General features: G+C 40.1%; 1 protein-coding gene across 3 annotated transcripts in view; it reads right to left on the reverse strand.

Annotated features, from left to right (window-relative positions):
* The window catches only part of LOC107553728 (disheveled-associated activator of morphogenesis 2-like), an 81,237-nt gene that overhangs the window by 59,275 nt on the left and 5,911 nt on the right, over positions 1–16,051 (reverse strand). For 2 of the 3 annotated variants that reach the window (XM_016236042.1, XM_016236040.1), the window contains exon 2: positions 502–733. In XM_016236042.1, the coding sequence (XP_016091528.1) occupies positions 502–669 (168 nt within the window). In that variant the 5' untranslated portion in view covers positions 670–733. Of the gene's footprint in view, positions 1–501; positions 734–899; positions 937–16,051 lie in introns of all 3 variants that reach the window. The other variant, XM_016236041.1, reaches the window with a different exon arrangement.

The following is a 16,051-nucleotide window of genomic DNA, read 5'->3' on the forward strand; positions in this document are numbered from 1 at the left end:
AAATTTACGAAGTTGTGACAATTCTGTTTTTGCTTTGTCATTATGGTGTATGGAGTGTAGATTGATGTGTGGGAAAAAATTATTTAAAGCAGTTTAACATAAGGCAGCAACATAACAAAATGTGAAAGAAATGAAGGGGTATGAATACTTTCGCAAGGCATATGCACAGAGATATATACATATGCATATGCATGTAACAAATCCCACAATGACCCTGAACTGAACTAGTAAGAATATGCCTCAACCTCAATAATGCAAGTCTGCATAGATTCCTAAAGCCTTATTTATGATCAACTTTTGTACTACAAGTGTTCCAAACTGCCTAATGTTAGAAATTAGATGCTAAAGCCACTGTGACACTGATTGCAGACAGTTAGCCCCTTGACTTTTCCACTTATGTGTTACATGGATTATGGATATGGATTACTTGAAAGAATAGAGTAATAAATTAAACATTTAACGGCATAAACCTGACCACCAGAATAGCTGGCAAATACTAACCACTAATTCAGAGAAACGGGCATGCAGCTCTTCCTCTGGGGGCATGGGGGCACTGAACTCCAGCAGCTGCAGCGGTACACTGTCTTTCAGGTTAATCTCAGGGTGTTCACTGCTGCTGAAGCAGCACATGAAGCCCAGGGTGGGCCGTGTGCGCTTCCGGGGAGGCATCCTCTCCAATCCGGAGGGGCCGACAGCCAGCGAGGCGAAGAGTCTGCTATCTAGGGGGCATGATCTGAAAGAGAGAAAAGAACCAATCAGGATTAAAACACACACACACACACACACACACACACAAGATGTCTACATAATCATTTATCACAAACTAGATGGTTTTAAATCTACTGAAAAACGTAAAGAGATAGTTCACCCAAAAATAAAAATTGTCATTGTTTACTCACCTTCATGTTGTTCCAAACTTGTATGAATTTCTTCCTTCTGTTGAAAACAAAAGATGATATTTTGAAGAAAGTTGGTAACCAAACAGTTGCTGTTAGCCATTGACTCCATAGTATTTTTTTTCCATACATGTCAATGGCTACCAGCAACAGAAGACAGAAATTAATACAGGTTTGGAACAACTTGAAGGTTAGGAAATTATGACAGAATTTTCATTTTTGGGTGAACTATCCCTTCAAGATGCATGTCAAGAAACTGAATACATGTGTCGAGCATTCAACCACAGAAATAAAAAGCCAAAAGCAACTCTTGAGCAAAGATGAAGCCTCCCATTAACAGTTTTGAATTCTCCCTTTATTTTTTATTATTATTATATATATATATTTTTTAAAAGCCCTCAATACTCCCTGATACAGTGTTCCCTAAACTCATGTACACCACTGATGTTGAATTTAAAGCCGTTTCAAAGCAGTCTAACAGCTTTAATTGCTCAACATCAGAATGGGAACATCTCACGTGCACACTTACCATAACATGGATTTTAGGATACCGTTCTAAGGGGGCTCTCATGGCACTCTGAAAGAGCAGCTCATAGATAGAATGGTGCATACCAAACGCAATATGTTTGAGAGTCACCAACTTGATCTAACATATAAAGCTGGAATGGCTAGCAGTAAATCTCTAGCTGAGGGGGCAAACACCCAGCTCTCACATGAGAGGGGAACTCGACCTACCGCATGTTCCAATGCTGGAACAGCTAGCAATAATTTACTTAGCTGAGGGAGCAACACACCCAGCTCTAAAACGAGAGGGAGGCTCGGACCTACAGCATGTTCCAATACTGGAAAGTGCGCAAAGTCTAGCGTGCACACTTACCACTTATGTGGATTTTAGAAAGTGCGCAAAGTCTTTAACGTGCGCACTTACCACTATGTGGGTTTCAGAAAGTGCACAGAGCTTAGCATGTGCACTTACCATTGCATGGATTTAAATTTCCAGGCATCTGATTACAGATACCCGGAGGTACTGGACCAAACGGGAGAGGCAAGCTCAAATACGACCCTCTAAGGCGAGGGGAGCACTGCCTGAGACAGCATTACACAAGAAGGTTCTCGCAAATATTCCCGCGCCGGAGCCCCGTTCAAGAGGCGACTCGAAGAAGCCTCTAGTCCAGACCATCAGCAAGGTGGTCACTATGAAGCCATAGAACCAACCAAACATATAGGTCCAGCATAGGAGACGGAAATGCAGGAAAATTCCTACCTAACCTTGGTCAGGTGGAGAGCTGGTGGTTATAGGAGAATTAGGAGCTAAGGGCAGATGTAAGACCCCCGAAAGAAACGAGTAGATACTCAAGTATCACTCTGATCCGGACGAAAGTGCTGATGCCTTGTCTGGATCACATCCCTAGGTCTTGCCTACCTCCCTTCTAACCCTACCCGCAGGTGGGGGAGGAGCACGAGCCGCGACACTAGCCTTCTGTGGCCATCTCTGATCCTCAGACCGAGACGGACCAGGACCCCTATGCTGTTCGGGCTTAGACCTGGACCCTCGTGAACTGAAGGACTGAAGGCCGCTGAGCGCGCCTTTTCCTTCCTGAACTTCTCGACCACCGTCTCAACAGAGGTAACCAAAAATATTCGGAAGGCGAAACCGGCGCATCGAGAAGAAAGCCCCTCTCTTCCATCCCGATATATGCCAGGTTCACCCACAGATGTCTCTCAATACCTACTATAGCTGCCATGCTAAGTACCACAGAGAGTGAGATCTGTGGTGAGGCAAAACTCAGCTACCTCATCAGGCCTTTATCCAGGTCTTCCAGCAGGTCAGCCTAATATGCCTGGAGCACCGCATTGTGCGCAACGACGCAACAGCCTGACCTGCTGCTGCGTATGCCCTGCCATCTAAGCGAGATGGCAAGGAGGGAGTTTTAAGAGAGGACGTCTCACCCATAGAAAGATAGCTAACCAGTCATCTTTTTTAGAGGGGCATCCTCTCATAGTCGTTTCCGCGCATCGCCTCGGTGTTGGCATAACTCGTATGCTAGAATCGATGAATGCGTAAGAAAGATAACGCTCAAAACTCACCATTCGCAGAGCAGGATGATTGGGAAGGCTCAGCCTCAGCTTCTTCGCCGTCCTCAGACATCTCCTGCTCTTACCGGGCCGAACCCAGCAGAGCACCGGCCCCCAGATCAAACGATGTTAAAGAAATAACATCATCCTCCAGCAGCTTACTCTCGTCCACAGCCGACGAGCGCAAGAGGGAAAACCCCTTTTTAAACTCATCAGCCGGATCTACCTGCGATCCCCATGAGCCCATCCTCCTCCGTGTACAATCGCACCGGTAGTGATGTCATGAGCTGTCGCCGGCCAACGTGTTGTTGGTGTTTTTTCAATGTATGCTTCAGACACGGGTCACGACGAGGCGTTCCCCATAGCGACCCCTAGAGGACGCAGTTCGAAGTTCCCTTGAAAGGGAACTGTATGTTTCAGAACTCAAAACTTTGTTTATAGCTTATATTGAAAGCAGTCTGCTTTTGGAAAGTTCTACTCTATGATAATAGTGTGGATAAGTGCCGCCTCCGCAAAAAGAAGATCGACATCACTGACTGTTTAGGCCCGCCCACCGATTCGTGCATAGTTCTTTCGAAAGAGGTGAACTGTGCCGACTATATTGGATCTGACAGTCATGTCCCAACCCACAAGTGTGAGTAACTGTTTTTATTACGTGTTCACTACTGCTTTGTCTGTTAAAAAGATTGTTTGATATATACAGAGTATTTATATGTTTTTAACCTAAATCACAGCAGTGTCCATCTGTGAAGGACGTAGACTGTCAGACATACACAAGCCAATCACGTTGGGCATTTACTTCCAAGTCTACAATCCACCATGCCTGTTCAAATGGAGCGTTATGATGAGGGTGGTCAAAAACAGAACAGAAAATAGTCTATTACTTCAAAATTATGATGTTTTTTTATGTAAAAATCTTGATAACATTATAAATGGACTTCAGAGAACAGTACAACATAAAAACAGAGGCAGTTCATGACCCCTTTAATATTAAAATAGTATGACATAATACGGTTGCTGGATTTTTGCCAGTCCAATGTGGTCCGGTAGCTATATCTAGCTTGTCCAAGATGATGTGCCAAGATAAATTAAAGGTGATCAGCAATCTAGACCAGCCTCAACTGGCTAAAAAACATGAGACCCAGATAAGGTTTCTGCTATATCAAGACGGCTGTCCTAACAAAAAGTGTTAGAGTTGAGAATGAATAATTTATTATAATTCAGATCAATTAATTTACAAAAATTAATAAAAAATAAAACAGGGGGGGGAGGTGTTAATGTTTTACCTAAGCTTGCTATTGGAATTGAATGTGATGAGAAAGACAGACTTAAAGAAAGACTGGTTGCCACTAAATAATACAAATAAACAATTAAATGAATAAAAAATATAGATTGTCACCGGTTACAACCAGCATAACCCTTTGCTAAAGCCTTAAAGCTACATTATAAATACATAAACACAGCAAATGAATAAAAAATATAGATTGTCACCGGTTATAACCAGCATAACCCTTTGCTAAAGCCTTAAAGCTACATTATAAATACATAAACACAGCAAAGACAAATGCTACTTTAAACTTTAACATTACATACATTTAGTATATAGCTTTAATAATTTACTGTTATTATGTCAAGTTTCAGATGCTTGTGAGGAGGGTTAGGAAAGATATTTCTGTGGCGAGTGAAGTTGCTGTCTATGTACATTCTAAATCAGTTGCATTATAAGGTTAAAGGTTAAATTAAAGATTCTGCCTCTTGTGAATGACCCCTAATGAATACATTACAGTTGTTTCATTAATTATATTGTAAACACCACTAATATAAATTAATACACAGGTACGGATGTGTGGAAACATTGAAAAACAACCAAAAATGTAATTTGTTCATACATGGATGTATAAGAATGTTCATGCTGTCTCTTATGCATTTTTTCCACAGGGCAGGACAGGGCATACGGGGTAACCTGTGTTGACTCTAAAGAGTGCAGTGGTGTATAAAGACAGACTGAGAGAATCCGACAGAGATGGTAAGGGGGGAGGGGGATGGCTGTTGCCATTTCTCAGTCAGCTCATGACCACATCACACTATCCTATGTGCTGCTGGAAGTAGGTCAGAGGAGGAGAGAGGGAGGAGCATTTCCTAACACACACTGCTCAAATGGTTTCTATATCTTGCATTACTTTTTCTTACTTGTGTGATTTTTCTCGCAGAATTTCTGCAAAATCCTACGTTTTCCCTTTCCATTTCTAGCTTTTCTTCTCAATGACATGCCAACAGAAACCTCCATATTCCTACTGGTGGATTTGAGACTCTGGGGAGGTTGTGCCACCCCTAGTTTCTAGCCAACCATAAACAAAATTGGTAATGTGACCACAAATATTTTAAGAGTAATCCATTTTACTCTGATGAAGAGAGGCCAATGAAATAATTACATTTAAGTAAAAAAAAAAACATGCAGCACAATACGTTTTTTTATGTTTAAGGACTCGTGCTACTTGTGTCTAAACAATTACAAACACATTTTTTAAAATATCACATTTTTAATCACCCTCCAGGGGTGGTGCCGCTCTTCTCTCAAGAAATATGGCACATAATCTTAGAGTTTGTACATGACTAACTGGGGCCTAGGTCAGGAAGCAGACAGACTGTCTAAACCGACCGTCTGCTAGCCGCCTCACATCACAAAAATCAGTTTATTCTCAGCACATAGAGACTCTTTCATCTAGATATCACACTATAGAGACTGTGTCTGTTCCCCGAACTAGAAAATACAAAAAATGTCCAAACCAATTAAAGAGAAACAATTTAATAGATGTTTAACAAATTAAAAAAAATTATATAATACAGAGAAACAGAGTGCTTAATAAACAAACTCCAGCTGGTCCAAAATGCAGCATCTAGAGGTCTTACTAGAACTAGGAAATATGACCATACTAGCCCAGTTCTGTCAACACTGCACTGGCTCCCTATTAAACATTGTATAGATTTAAAAATCTTGATAATTACTTATAAAGCCCTGAATGGTTTAGCACCTCAGTACTTGAGCAAGCTCTTATCGCAATATAGTCCACGTCCGCTGCGTTCTCAAAACTCTGGCAATTTGATAATACCTAGAATATCAAAATCAATTGCGGGCACATATTCTTTTCCTATTTAGCGCCTAAACTCTGGAATAATCTACCGAACATTGTTTGGGAGGCAAACACACGCTGTCAGTTTAAATCTAGATTAAAGATCCATCTATTTAACTTGACTAACACATAACAAACTGATACATTTATAATATTCAAATCCGTTAAAAGATTGTTAGGCTGCATTAATTAGGTCAACCGGATCTGGGAACACTTCCCATAACACCCGATGTACTTGTTACATCGTAAGAAGAATGGCATCTACACTAATATTAGTCTGTTTCTTTCTTATTCCGAGGTCACCGTAACCACCAAATCCAGCCTGTATCCAGATCAGATGGTGGATCAGGACCTAGAGATGACCTCTATAGCCCTGAATGTCAGCGGAGACAACTAGATGAGCCCCAGTGAAGACCTCGTCACCTAGATGGCCATCGGAACAAGACCACGGGAACCAGATGAGTCCTCTGCACAATCTGACTTTGCTGCAGCATGGAACTGGTTCGTCTGGTAAGAGGAGAACTGGCCCTCCCGACTGAGCCTGGTTTGTCCCAAGTTTTTCTCCATTCTGTCACCAATGAAGTTATAGTTCCTTGCCGCTGTCGCCTCTGGCTTGCTTAGTTGGGGACACTTAGCTTAATTTCCAGCGATATCGTCGACTTGATTGCACAGATACTATTTGAACTGAACTGAGCTGGATGATGACATCACTGAATTCAATGATGAACTGCCTTTAACTGAAAATTGAGTGTTTACTGTTGTCCTTTGGCATTTTTGACACTATTTTCAGGACACTGTTTTATTGAATTTCTCTTTCTTGGATATAGCATGGGGTGAAAATTTTCAATTCACTTCAGCATAATCAATGGCACAGTTTAACCCCATATAGCTCAATTTATTCTCTCCGTAGGCTCAATTTGGGGTAAGTTGAGCCTAGAGATCGCAATATATATATATATATATATATATATATATATATATATATATATATATATATATATATATTGTATATATATATATATATCCTTGCTGACTGGCCAATTGTAGTACAGTCTGAGGACTTAGTGTGTCAGCATCAAAACCCTGTTCTTGACCATTTCTAGATTGAGCAGGGTACTGGTTTAAGAATAATCCCCAGAAAAGTGTTCTACTGCCATGTTTCGAGGAATGGAATTATAATTTCTCACTATGCAGGTTCAGCTCTCTCCTGCTCATGTTGTATCATAAAATTACGGTTGAACCACGGACTATTTTAAGGATGTCCTTACTACGTTTCTGGGCCTTGAACGTGGTAGTTCCCTTGCTGAATATGCAGGGTCAGATAGCTCCCGGATTTCATCAAAAATATCTTAATTTGTATTCCAAAGATGCAAAATGTTTGCCCTGTCTCCTCACCGTTCCTTCATCTCAGACCTCAAATACATAAAATATTAGGTAACACTTTATTTTGATAGTCCACTTTAGACATTCTACTAACAGTAAGTAACTTTACAACTAAAAGTTGGTGCAGTTTGGTGATGGCATGGGTGACGGAGTGCCTCGTCACACCTGTGGGCTGTAGCATAGTGAAGTGACATGAAGTGACATGTGGCCAAGTATGGTGACCCATATTTGGAATTAGTGCTCTGCATTTACCCATCCAAAGTGCACACACACAGCAGTGAACACACACAAACCGTGAACACACACCCGGAGCAGTGGGCAGCCATTTATGCTGCGGCGCCCGGGGAGCAGTTGGGGGTTCGGTGCCTTGCTCAAGGGCACCTCAGTCGTGGTATTGAAGGTGGAAGAGAGCGCTGTACATTCACTCCCCCCACCTACAATCCCTGTTGGTACGAGACTCGAACCCACAGCCTTTGGGTTATGAGTCCGACTCTCTAACCATTAGGCCACGACTTCCTGCCATAGGGTCACTGATGCAGCGTCTTGTTCCCTATTCAGGGAACCATGGTTTCATACCTAACTGAGATGACCTTAGCCATATAGAGGGACAAAAAATATCACAGAAACATGGATGAGTGACCTTTTGGCTAGGGCCAATAAGCAATCAACCACAACAAACTCTTGCAACCACATAAACAGCATTGCATAAACACATAAACACAAGTACCATAAACAGCATTGAGGCAATGAGTTTTACACAATGGTAAACTCTGTTTCCTTCTGCTGCTGTTACAAATGCATGCAAATGCCTTTCTCTCTTCACATACCCCTCATTTCTCCTCCTCATAATTTTTTGTTCACTCTGTAAGTGTGTTTTTGCACATTTTATCTTCCCCACACAGCTTGGACTTTCTGTAATGTAAATACACTTTTCTCCCCCACACGTTTCCCCTAGAATTCATTGCATAATATCCTCATGACAAAACCCAGGGGGGCTTAGAGGAATCTTTGGCATCCCAAGCCACCTCTGCCACAATGGCAAAATGGAATCTTTTCATTCTCTCTCTCTCTCTCTCTCTCTCTCTCTCTCTCTCTCATTAATATCAGAGGCTAACCTTTCTTGAGGGGATAATGTTCAAAGCCAGCATAGCCACTCTTTCCCAGTGTCTGAAAAACAAATACAGTACCAACGGACAAAGTCCAAATAAAATCAATGTGAAAAAAAGAAGAAGAACAGCTCTTAATGAGGTACAAAAAAAGATAACTAGGCTGCATCACAATTCAGATAGTACACATTAGAAGTATGTACTTTGCATGCTAGTTTCCTTTAAAGTAAAGCAATCAAGCATCAGGACATAGCCTAGTCTGTGTCATAAAATTATGTCTTGATATGACACAGCTAAATCCAATAACTGTGTGAGCTCCACTGTACTTTTCTTCAAATGATTCATACAACACTGGTTTCCATGTATTAGGCACTGTGTGATTGTACTGTCTGTTTGTTTATCTGCATATTGATTTTGACCTCTAGCATGAGTTTTATTGACTGCATAGCTTGGCGATTTCACATGTATCATGGATTTGTATGTGTCAGCCAGTGTGGGTGATGTCTTGATTTAAAGGGCCCAGTTCACTGCAGTACAGTTATATGTTCTATATATGTTCTATTATTTAAATGTAACATACAGGTAAATGACATATAGAGTGTCTGTGACAAAAAAAAAAAAGATCATGAATCAACTTCACAGAAATGTTTGTATTCATTAAATGTAGGGTAGGTGATTTCGGAGAGGCTAGCAAAAGCAAGATCCAACCCTCCTTTCAAATGGCATTTCCATTTTTGCATAAAGGTCCGTCCTGACAGTCTGTGTTAAGTTTTAATCTTTACTGAATGAGTGGTGGACGCGTGCATCAGACAGACGGAAAAGAGACAATTAATAATCAGCGCAAAAACATTCATTGTGCTGAAATATCTGTTGTTGAAAGTTAAATCGAGGTTTAAAGATCAACATGGCTGTCAGAAGGCTGAATCCTGACTGACAAGAGGAGGAGTCGGGGATGGAGGTGGGTAATCAGCTAATGAGCAACGCAAAAGCTGGTGATAATACTGAAGCACCTTATAAATGAGTGCTGTGATAGGTGTCGCATCCCTATAGGTAGACATGGATCAGCTGGGAGTCAGCTGATGCGAGCTTGACTAGCGTGACCTGCCAGAACTGACGCTACATTTGATTTCTGTCAGGACCACTGTCGTCAAATGTGATTGACAATTAGCATACAGTTTGGATTGGCGGTATGGTTCTGTTCTGGGCAAGAACTCCCTGTGCATCCATGCAGTCTAGCATGGACAAGAGCAGGGAGAGCAGCAATAACCCCCAAAACAAAACCATATGTCATATCCCCCGACACAAAATGACAAAGCCTTAAGCAACAAGCATGTAGCCCTTACCCAATGAAGGAAACAAGAATGTTGCCAAAAACCTGCATAAGCCATTGCCACAAGCATGTTGCCATTAACCACATACCTGCAAAAACTCAAGAGGTCAAAAAGGTGACATAGTTCATAATATAAACCTTGTAGGTGGGTCTGGGGGCAGGGGCAAATTTTAATGTTACATTACATTACTTTTATCCAAAGCGACTTACAAATGAGAACAATGGAAGCAATCAAAATCAACAAAAGAGCAATGATATACAAGTGCTATAACAAGTCTCAGTTAGCTTAACTGAGCTAACTGAGCAACGTAGCAAGGGTTTTTTAAATAATAAAAAGAAAACAGATAGAATAGAATAAGAATAGAGCAAGCTAGTGTTAGAGGTCTTTTTTTGCTTTTGTTAATTGTATAATAAATGAAAAAAAACAGATAGAATGCAAAAAGATTAGAAAGCAAGTGTTAGAACAGAATTAGAATAGAGAGTGCTAGAGTTAGAGGGTCAAATAAAGGTGGAAGATATGTGTTTTAGCCGATTCTTGAAGATGGCTAAGGACTCAGCACTCAATGTTCACATTAGAGTGTGCATACTATCAACAAACTCCATCTTTTAACTGCAGAGGAAACAGAAGCTGCATCTAAAGTGGCATTAGATGTATTTACACCTACACAGGCTGTTTGATGAAGCTGAGGTGCCATAAATGGTGTTCAAGTTAACAACTTTAACAAATCGAGGTGAAGTCCATAAGGGGAACTAATTCCTCTCGCTAAATTCCTGATTGCACATTTCCTATAGTGAGATGACGGTGTTTGCCTTCCAGATTTGCCGTTAATTAGCTATTGAGCAATGCGAAAGCTGGTGATAATACTGAAGGACCTTATATATGAGTGCTGTGATAGGTGTCGCATCCCTGTAGGTAGACGTGAGCTTGACTAATGTGACCTGCCAAAACTGACGCTACGCTTGATTTCTGTGGCAAAAACATGGAAATAATTTGTTGTTTTTATCTTGTTGTTTACTATATTTATTTGCTTGGTCAGTGTATTGTAGGTTTTGGTTATTTTGCTGTTGTTGGCTGGACCTTTGAAATAACTGAAATCATTTGGTGAAATCGATATGGACATGTAAGCCATGTAAGCGTTTCCTTGAAAATAATCGCACACCTTAGAACGTTCGTCAGCCAATCAGATAAAAAAAATTCAACAACCCTGTACCTTCGCATCATGGCCACATCACCACTTCGGGTGTGCATTTTATTCTAATAATTCAACAGCCCAACACATCATACTGTCATCATAATATCATATATTTATTTGAAAGGATGTTTATGGTGGAACTTTGTCATCTGAAAACATGGCAGCAGGATATAATTGATTCATCTGCCTGTGCGTCATTCATAAGTCTCAGAAGACAGGCAGAGCTAAGAGTCTTTGAATGAGTGTGAAAGAGCTTCAATCGCATAACTTAGTGGAAAATTAATAAAAATAATTAAAACTGCAGTATATTTCCAAATGTGCATTGTTTTTGGATTAAATACCCTAATGCATGCTGTGTAGCAAAGCCCTATAACCAACGTTATCAACTGGATCAGCTGGGGATTGTATTAACTGGTGATGTGCATACACACAGCAATTGTTTCAGCTATACACCAGTAGCGGTGTCTTCGTTACAGATCATATGGCAAATTAAAACCAGTATACTGGTTATACACATACAGTGTAAACAGGACTGTGTGTGGAGTTTAGCTCAAGTAAGCATTACACTGAATGACAGACTCGTGGAACAATGGTAAATAAAGAATACAGATAACTGACTGCTGTTGTGTGTTAAGTGTGTGTGTCTGTGTGAGTGTGTGTACATGTGTCCGTACAGAAGGAAGTTGAATATAGAAGAACAGTCTATTGCATGAATAACAAGGGTAAAATACCTGACATGGGTTGATTTATCTAATCTGCTTGGACTTACACAACCACACGCCTGTCATGCACACACCCAGATGCAATGTTTCCCCTGACATTATATTAGAGGGGCCCCCCACCCACCTTGAAGGTCAAGTTAATTTTATTTAATTTTATTTTCTAAAATAAAAAAATGTAAAGGGTTCACAAACTTTCAAGCAGCACTGTAAATACTTTGTCATTTATTTATTGAGAAAAATGATCTGGTGTTAAATATTTGTGAGTGGCAAAAGTATGTGAATCTTTGCTTTCAGTATCTGGTGTGACCCACTTTTGCAGCAATAACTGCAAGTAATGTTTCTTGTAACTGCTGATCAGTCCTGCACAAAGTCTTGTAGGAATTTTAGCCCATTCCTCAATACAGAACCACTTCAACTCTGTGATGTCGGTGACCTGCAAAAACTCAAGAGGTCAAAAAGGTGACATAGTTCATAATATAAACCTTGTAGGTGGGTCTGGGGGCAGGGGCAAATTTTAATGTTACATTACATTACTTTTATCCAAAGCGACTTACAAATGAGAACAATGGAAGCAATCAAAATCAACAAAAGAGCAATGATATACAAGTGCTATAACAAGTCTCAGTTAGCTTAACTGAGCTAACTGAGCAACGTAGCAAGGGTTTTTTAAATAATAAAAAGAAAACAGATAGAATAGAATAAGAATAGAGCAAGCTAGTGTTAGAGGTCTTTTTTTGCTTTTGTTAATTGTATAATAAATGAAAAAAAACAGATAGAATGCAAAAAGATTAGAAAGCAAGTGTTAGAACAGAATTAGAATAGAGAGTGCTAGAGTTAGAGGGTCAAATAAAGGTGGAAGATATGTGTTTTAGCCGATTCTTGAAGATGGCTAAGGACTCAGCACTCAATGTTCACATTAGAGTGTGCATACTATCAACAAACTCCATCTTTTAACTGCAGAGGAAACAGAAGCTGCATCTAAAGTGGCATTAGATGTATTTACACCTACACAGGCTGTTTGATGAAGCTGAGGTGCCATAAATGGTGTTCAAGTTAACAACTTTAACAAATCGAGGTGAAGTCCATAAGGGGAACTAATTCCTCTCGCTAAATTCCTGATTGCACATTTCCTATAGTGAGATGACGGTGTTTGCCTTCCAGATTTGCCGTTAATTAGCTATTGAGCAATGCGAAAGCTGGTGATAATACTGAAGGACCTTATATATGAGTGCTGTGATAGGTGTCGCATCCCTGTAGGTAGACGTGAGCTTGACTAATGTGACCTGCCAAAACTGACGCTACGCTTGATTTCTGTGGCAAAAACATGGAAATAATTTGTTGTTTTTATCTTGTTGTTTACTATATTTATTTGCTTGGTCAGTGTATTGTAGGTTTTGGTTATTTTGCTGTTGTTGGCTGGACCTTTGAAATAACTGAAATCATTTGGTGAAATCGATATGGACATGTAAGCCATGTAAGCATTTCCTTGAAAATAATCGCACACCTTAGAACGTTCGTCAGCCAATCAGATAAAAAAAATTCAACAACCCTGTACCTTCGCATCATGGCCACATCACCACTTCGGGTGTGCATTTTATTCTAATAATTCAACAGCCCAACACATCATACTGTCATCATAATATCATATATTTATTTGAAAGGATGTTTATGGTGGAACTTTGTCATCTGAAAACATGGCAGCAGGATATAATTGATTCATCTGCCTGTGCGTCATTCATAAGTCTCAGAAGACAGGCAGAGCTAAGAGTCTTTGAATGAGTGTGAAAGAGCTTCAATCGCATAACTTAGTGGAAAATTAATAAAAATAATTAAAACTGCAGTATATTTCCAAATGTGCATTGTTTTTGGATTAAATACCCTAATGCATGCTGTGTAGCAAAGCCCTATAACCAACGTTATCAACTGGATCAGCTGGGGATTGTATTAACTGGTGATGTGCATACACACAGCAATTGTTTCAGCTATACACCAGTAGCGGTGTCTTCGTTACAGATCATATGGCAAATTAAAACCAGTATACTGGTTATACACATACAGTGTAAACAGGACTGTGTGTGGAGTTTAGCTCAAGTAAGCATTACACTGAATGACAGACTCGTGGAACAATGGTAAATAAAGAATACAGATAACTGACTGCTGTTGTGTGTTAAGTGTGTGTGTCTGTGTGAGTGTGTGTACATGTGTCCGTACAGAAGGAAGTTGAATATAGAAGAACAGTCTATTGCATGAATAACAAGGGTAAAATACCTGACATGGGTTGATTTATCTAATCTGCTTGGACTTACACAACCACACGCCTGTCATGCACACACCCAGATGCAATGTTTCCCCTGACATTATATTAGAGGGGCCCCCCACCCACCTTGAAGGTCAAGTTAATTTTATTTAATTTTATTTTCTAAAATAAAAAAATGTAAAGGGTTCACAAACTTTCAAGCAGCACTGTAAATACTTTGTCATTTATTTATTGAGAAAAATGATCTGGTGTTAAATATTTGTGAGTGGCAAAAGTATGTGAATCTTTGCTTTCAGTATCTGGTGTGACCCACTTTTGCAGCAATAACTGCAAGTAATGTTTCTTGTAACTGCTGATCAGTCCTGCACAAAGTCTTGTAGGAATTTTAGCCCATTCCTCAATACAGAACCACTTCAACTCTGTGATGTCGGTGGGTTTCCTCCTATGAACTGCTTGCTTCTGGTCCTTCCACAAAATTTAAATTGGATTAAGGTCAGAAATTTGACTCAGTCGTTCCAAAACATTAACTTTGTTCTTCTTTAACCATTCTTTGGTAGAACGACTTGTGTGCTTGGGGTCGTTGTCTTGCTGCATGACCCACTTTCTCTTGAGATTCAGTTCTCGGACAGATGTCCTGACATTTTCCTTCAGAATTTGATGGTATAATTCAGAATTCATTGTTCCATCAGTGATGGCAAGCCGTCCTGGACCAGATGCAGCAAAACAGGCCCAAACCATGATACTACCACCACCATGTTTCACAGATGAGATAAGGTTCTAATGCTGGAATGCAGTGTTTTCTTTCTCCAAACATAACGCTGCTCATTTAAACCAAAATGTTCTATTTTGGTCTCATCCATATCTCCAGTATTCCTCTGGCTTGTCCACATGATCTTTAGCGAACTGCAGATGGGCAGCAATGTTCTTTTTGGAGAGCAGTGGCTTTCTCCTTGCAACTCTGCCATGGACACCATGGTTGTTCAGTGTTCTCCTGATGATGGGCTCATAAACATTAACATTAGCCAATGTGAGAAAGGCCTTTAGTTGTTTAGAAGTTAGCCTGCAATCCTTTGAAACCTAGTGGACTTTTACTTTAAACCTAGTTGTCTTGCTTTTAGAGTGTTCTTTGCTGGTGGACCACTCCTGGGGAGAGTAACAGTGGTCTTGAATTTCCTCCATTTGTACACAATCTGTTTGACCGGGGATTGGTGGAGTCCAAACTCTTTAGAGATGGCTTTGAAACCCTTTCTAGCCTGATGAGCAACACCAACTCTTTTTCTGAGGTCCTCAGAGATCTCATTTGTTTGTGCAATGATACACTTCCACAAACATGATCAAACTTTGATAGATCCTTGTTCTTTAAATAAAACAGGGCACACAATGACACCTGATAGTCATCTCACTGATTAAAAAGATGGACCCTAATTTCACCTTCAAATTAACAGCAAATCCTAGAGATTCACATACTTTTGCCGCTCACAGATATGTAATATTGGATCATTTTCCTGAATAAATAAATGACAAAGTATTTATTTTCATCTCATTTGTTTTATTGGGTTCTCTTTGTCAACTTTCAGGACTTGCATGAAAATCTGATGATTTGTTGGGTTATATTTATGCAGAAATATAGACAAATCTAAAGGGTTGGCAAACTTTCAAGCAGCACAGTATATATATACAGTATATATAACTGCCTCCTCATTTTAAAACACCACTGCACGCCACTGATAAGACGCTGTTCAGTAAAGCTTTGTGAACACAAATAAACCTCTGCAGACGTGACTGAATATGAATGCATGGTGAATATTTTGCACTCCTGACATAAATTAAACTACTGTCACTGCAACAATGTTTTATCGTAAAAAAAAAAAAAAAAAACGGTGGTCAAATAACGTAGCTAGAGTCTTTTATCTTTCTACTGGTGGTGGTTGAGGAGACCCATTCCCCCCCCCCCCCC

This window comes from Sinocyclocheilus grahami, unplaced genomic scaffold, assembly GCF_001515645.1.
Source record: "Sinocyclocheilus grahami isolate Dianchi unplaced genomic scaffold, SAMN03320097.WGS_v1.1 scaffold479.1, whole genome shotgun sequence".
Classification (NCBI taxonomy): domain Eukaryota; kingdom Metazoa; phylum Chordata; class Actinopteri; order Cypriniformes; family Cyprinidae; genus Sinocyclocheilus; species Sinocyclocheilus grahami.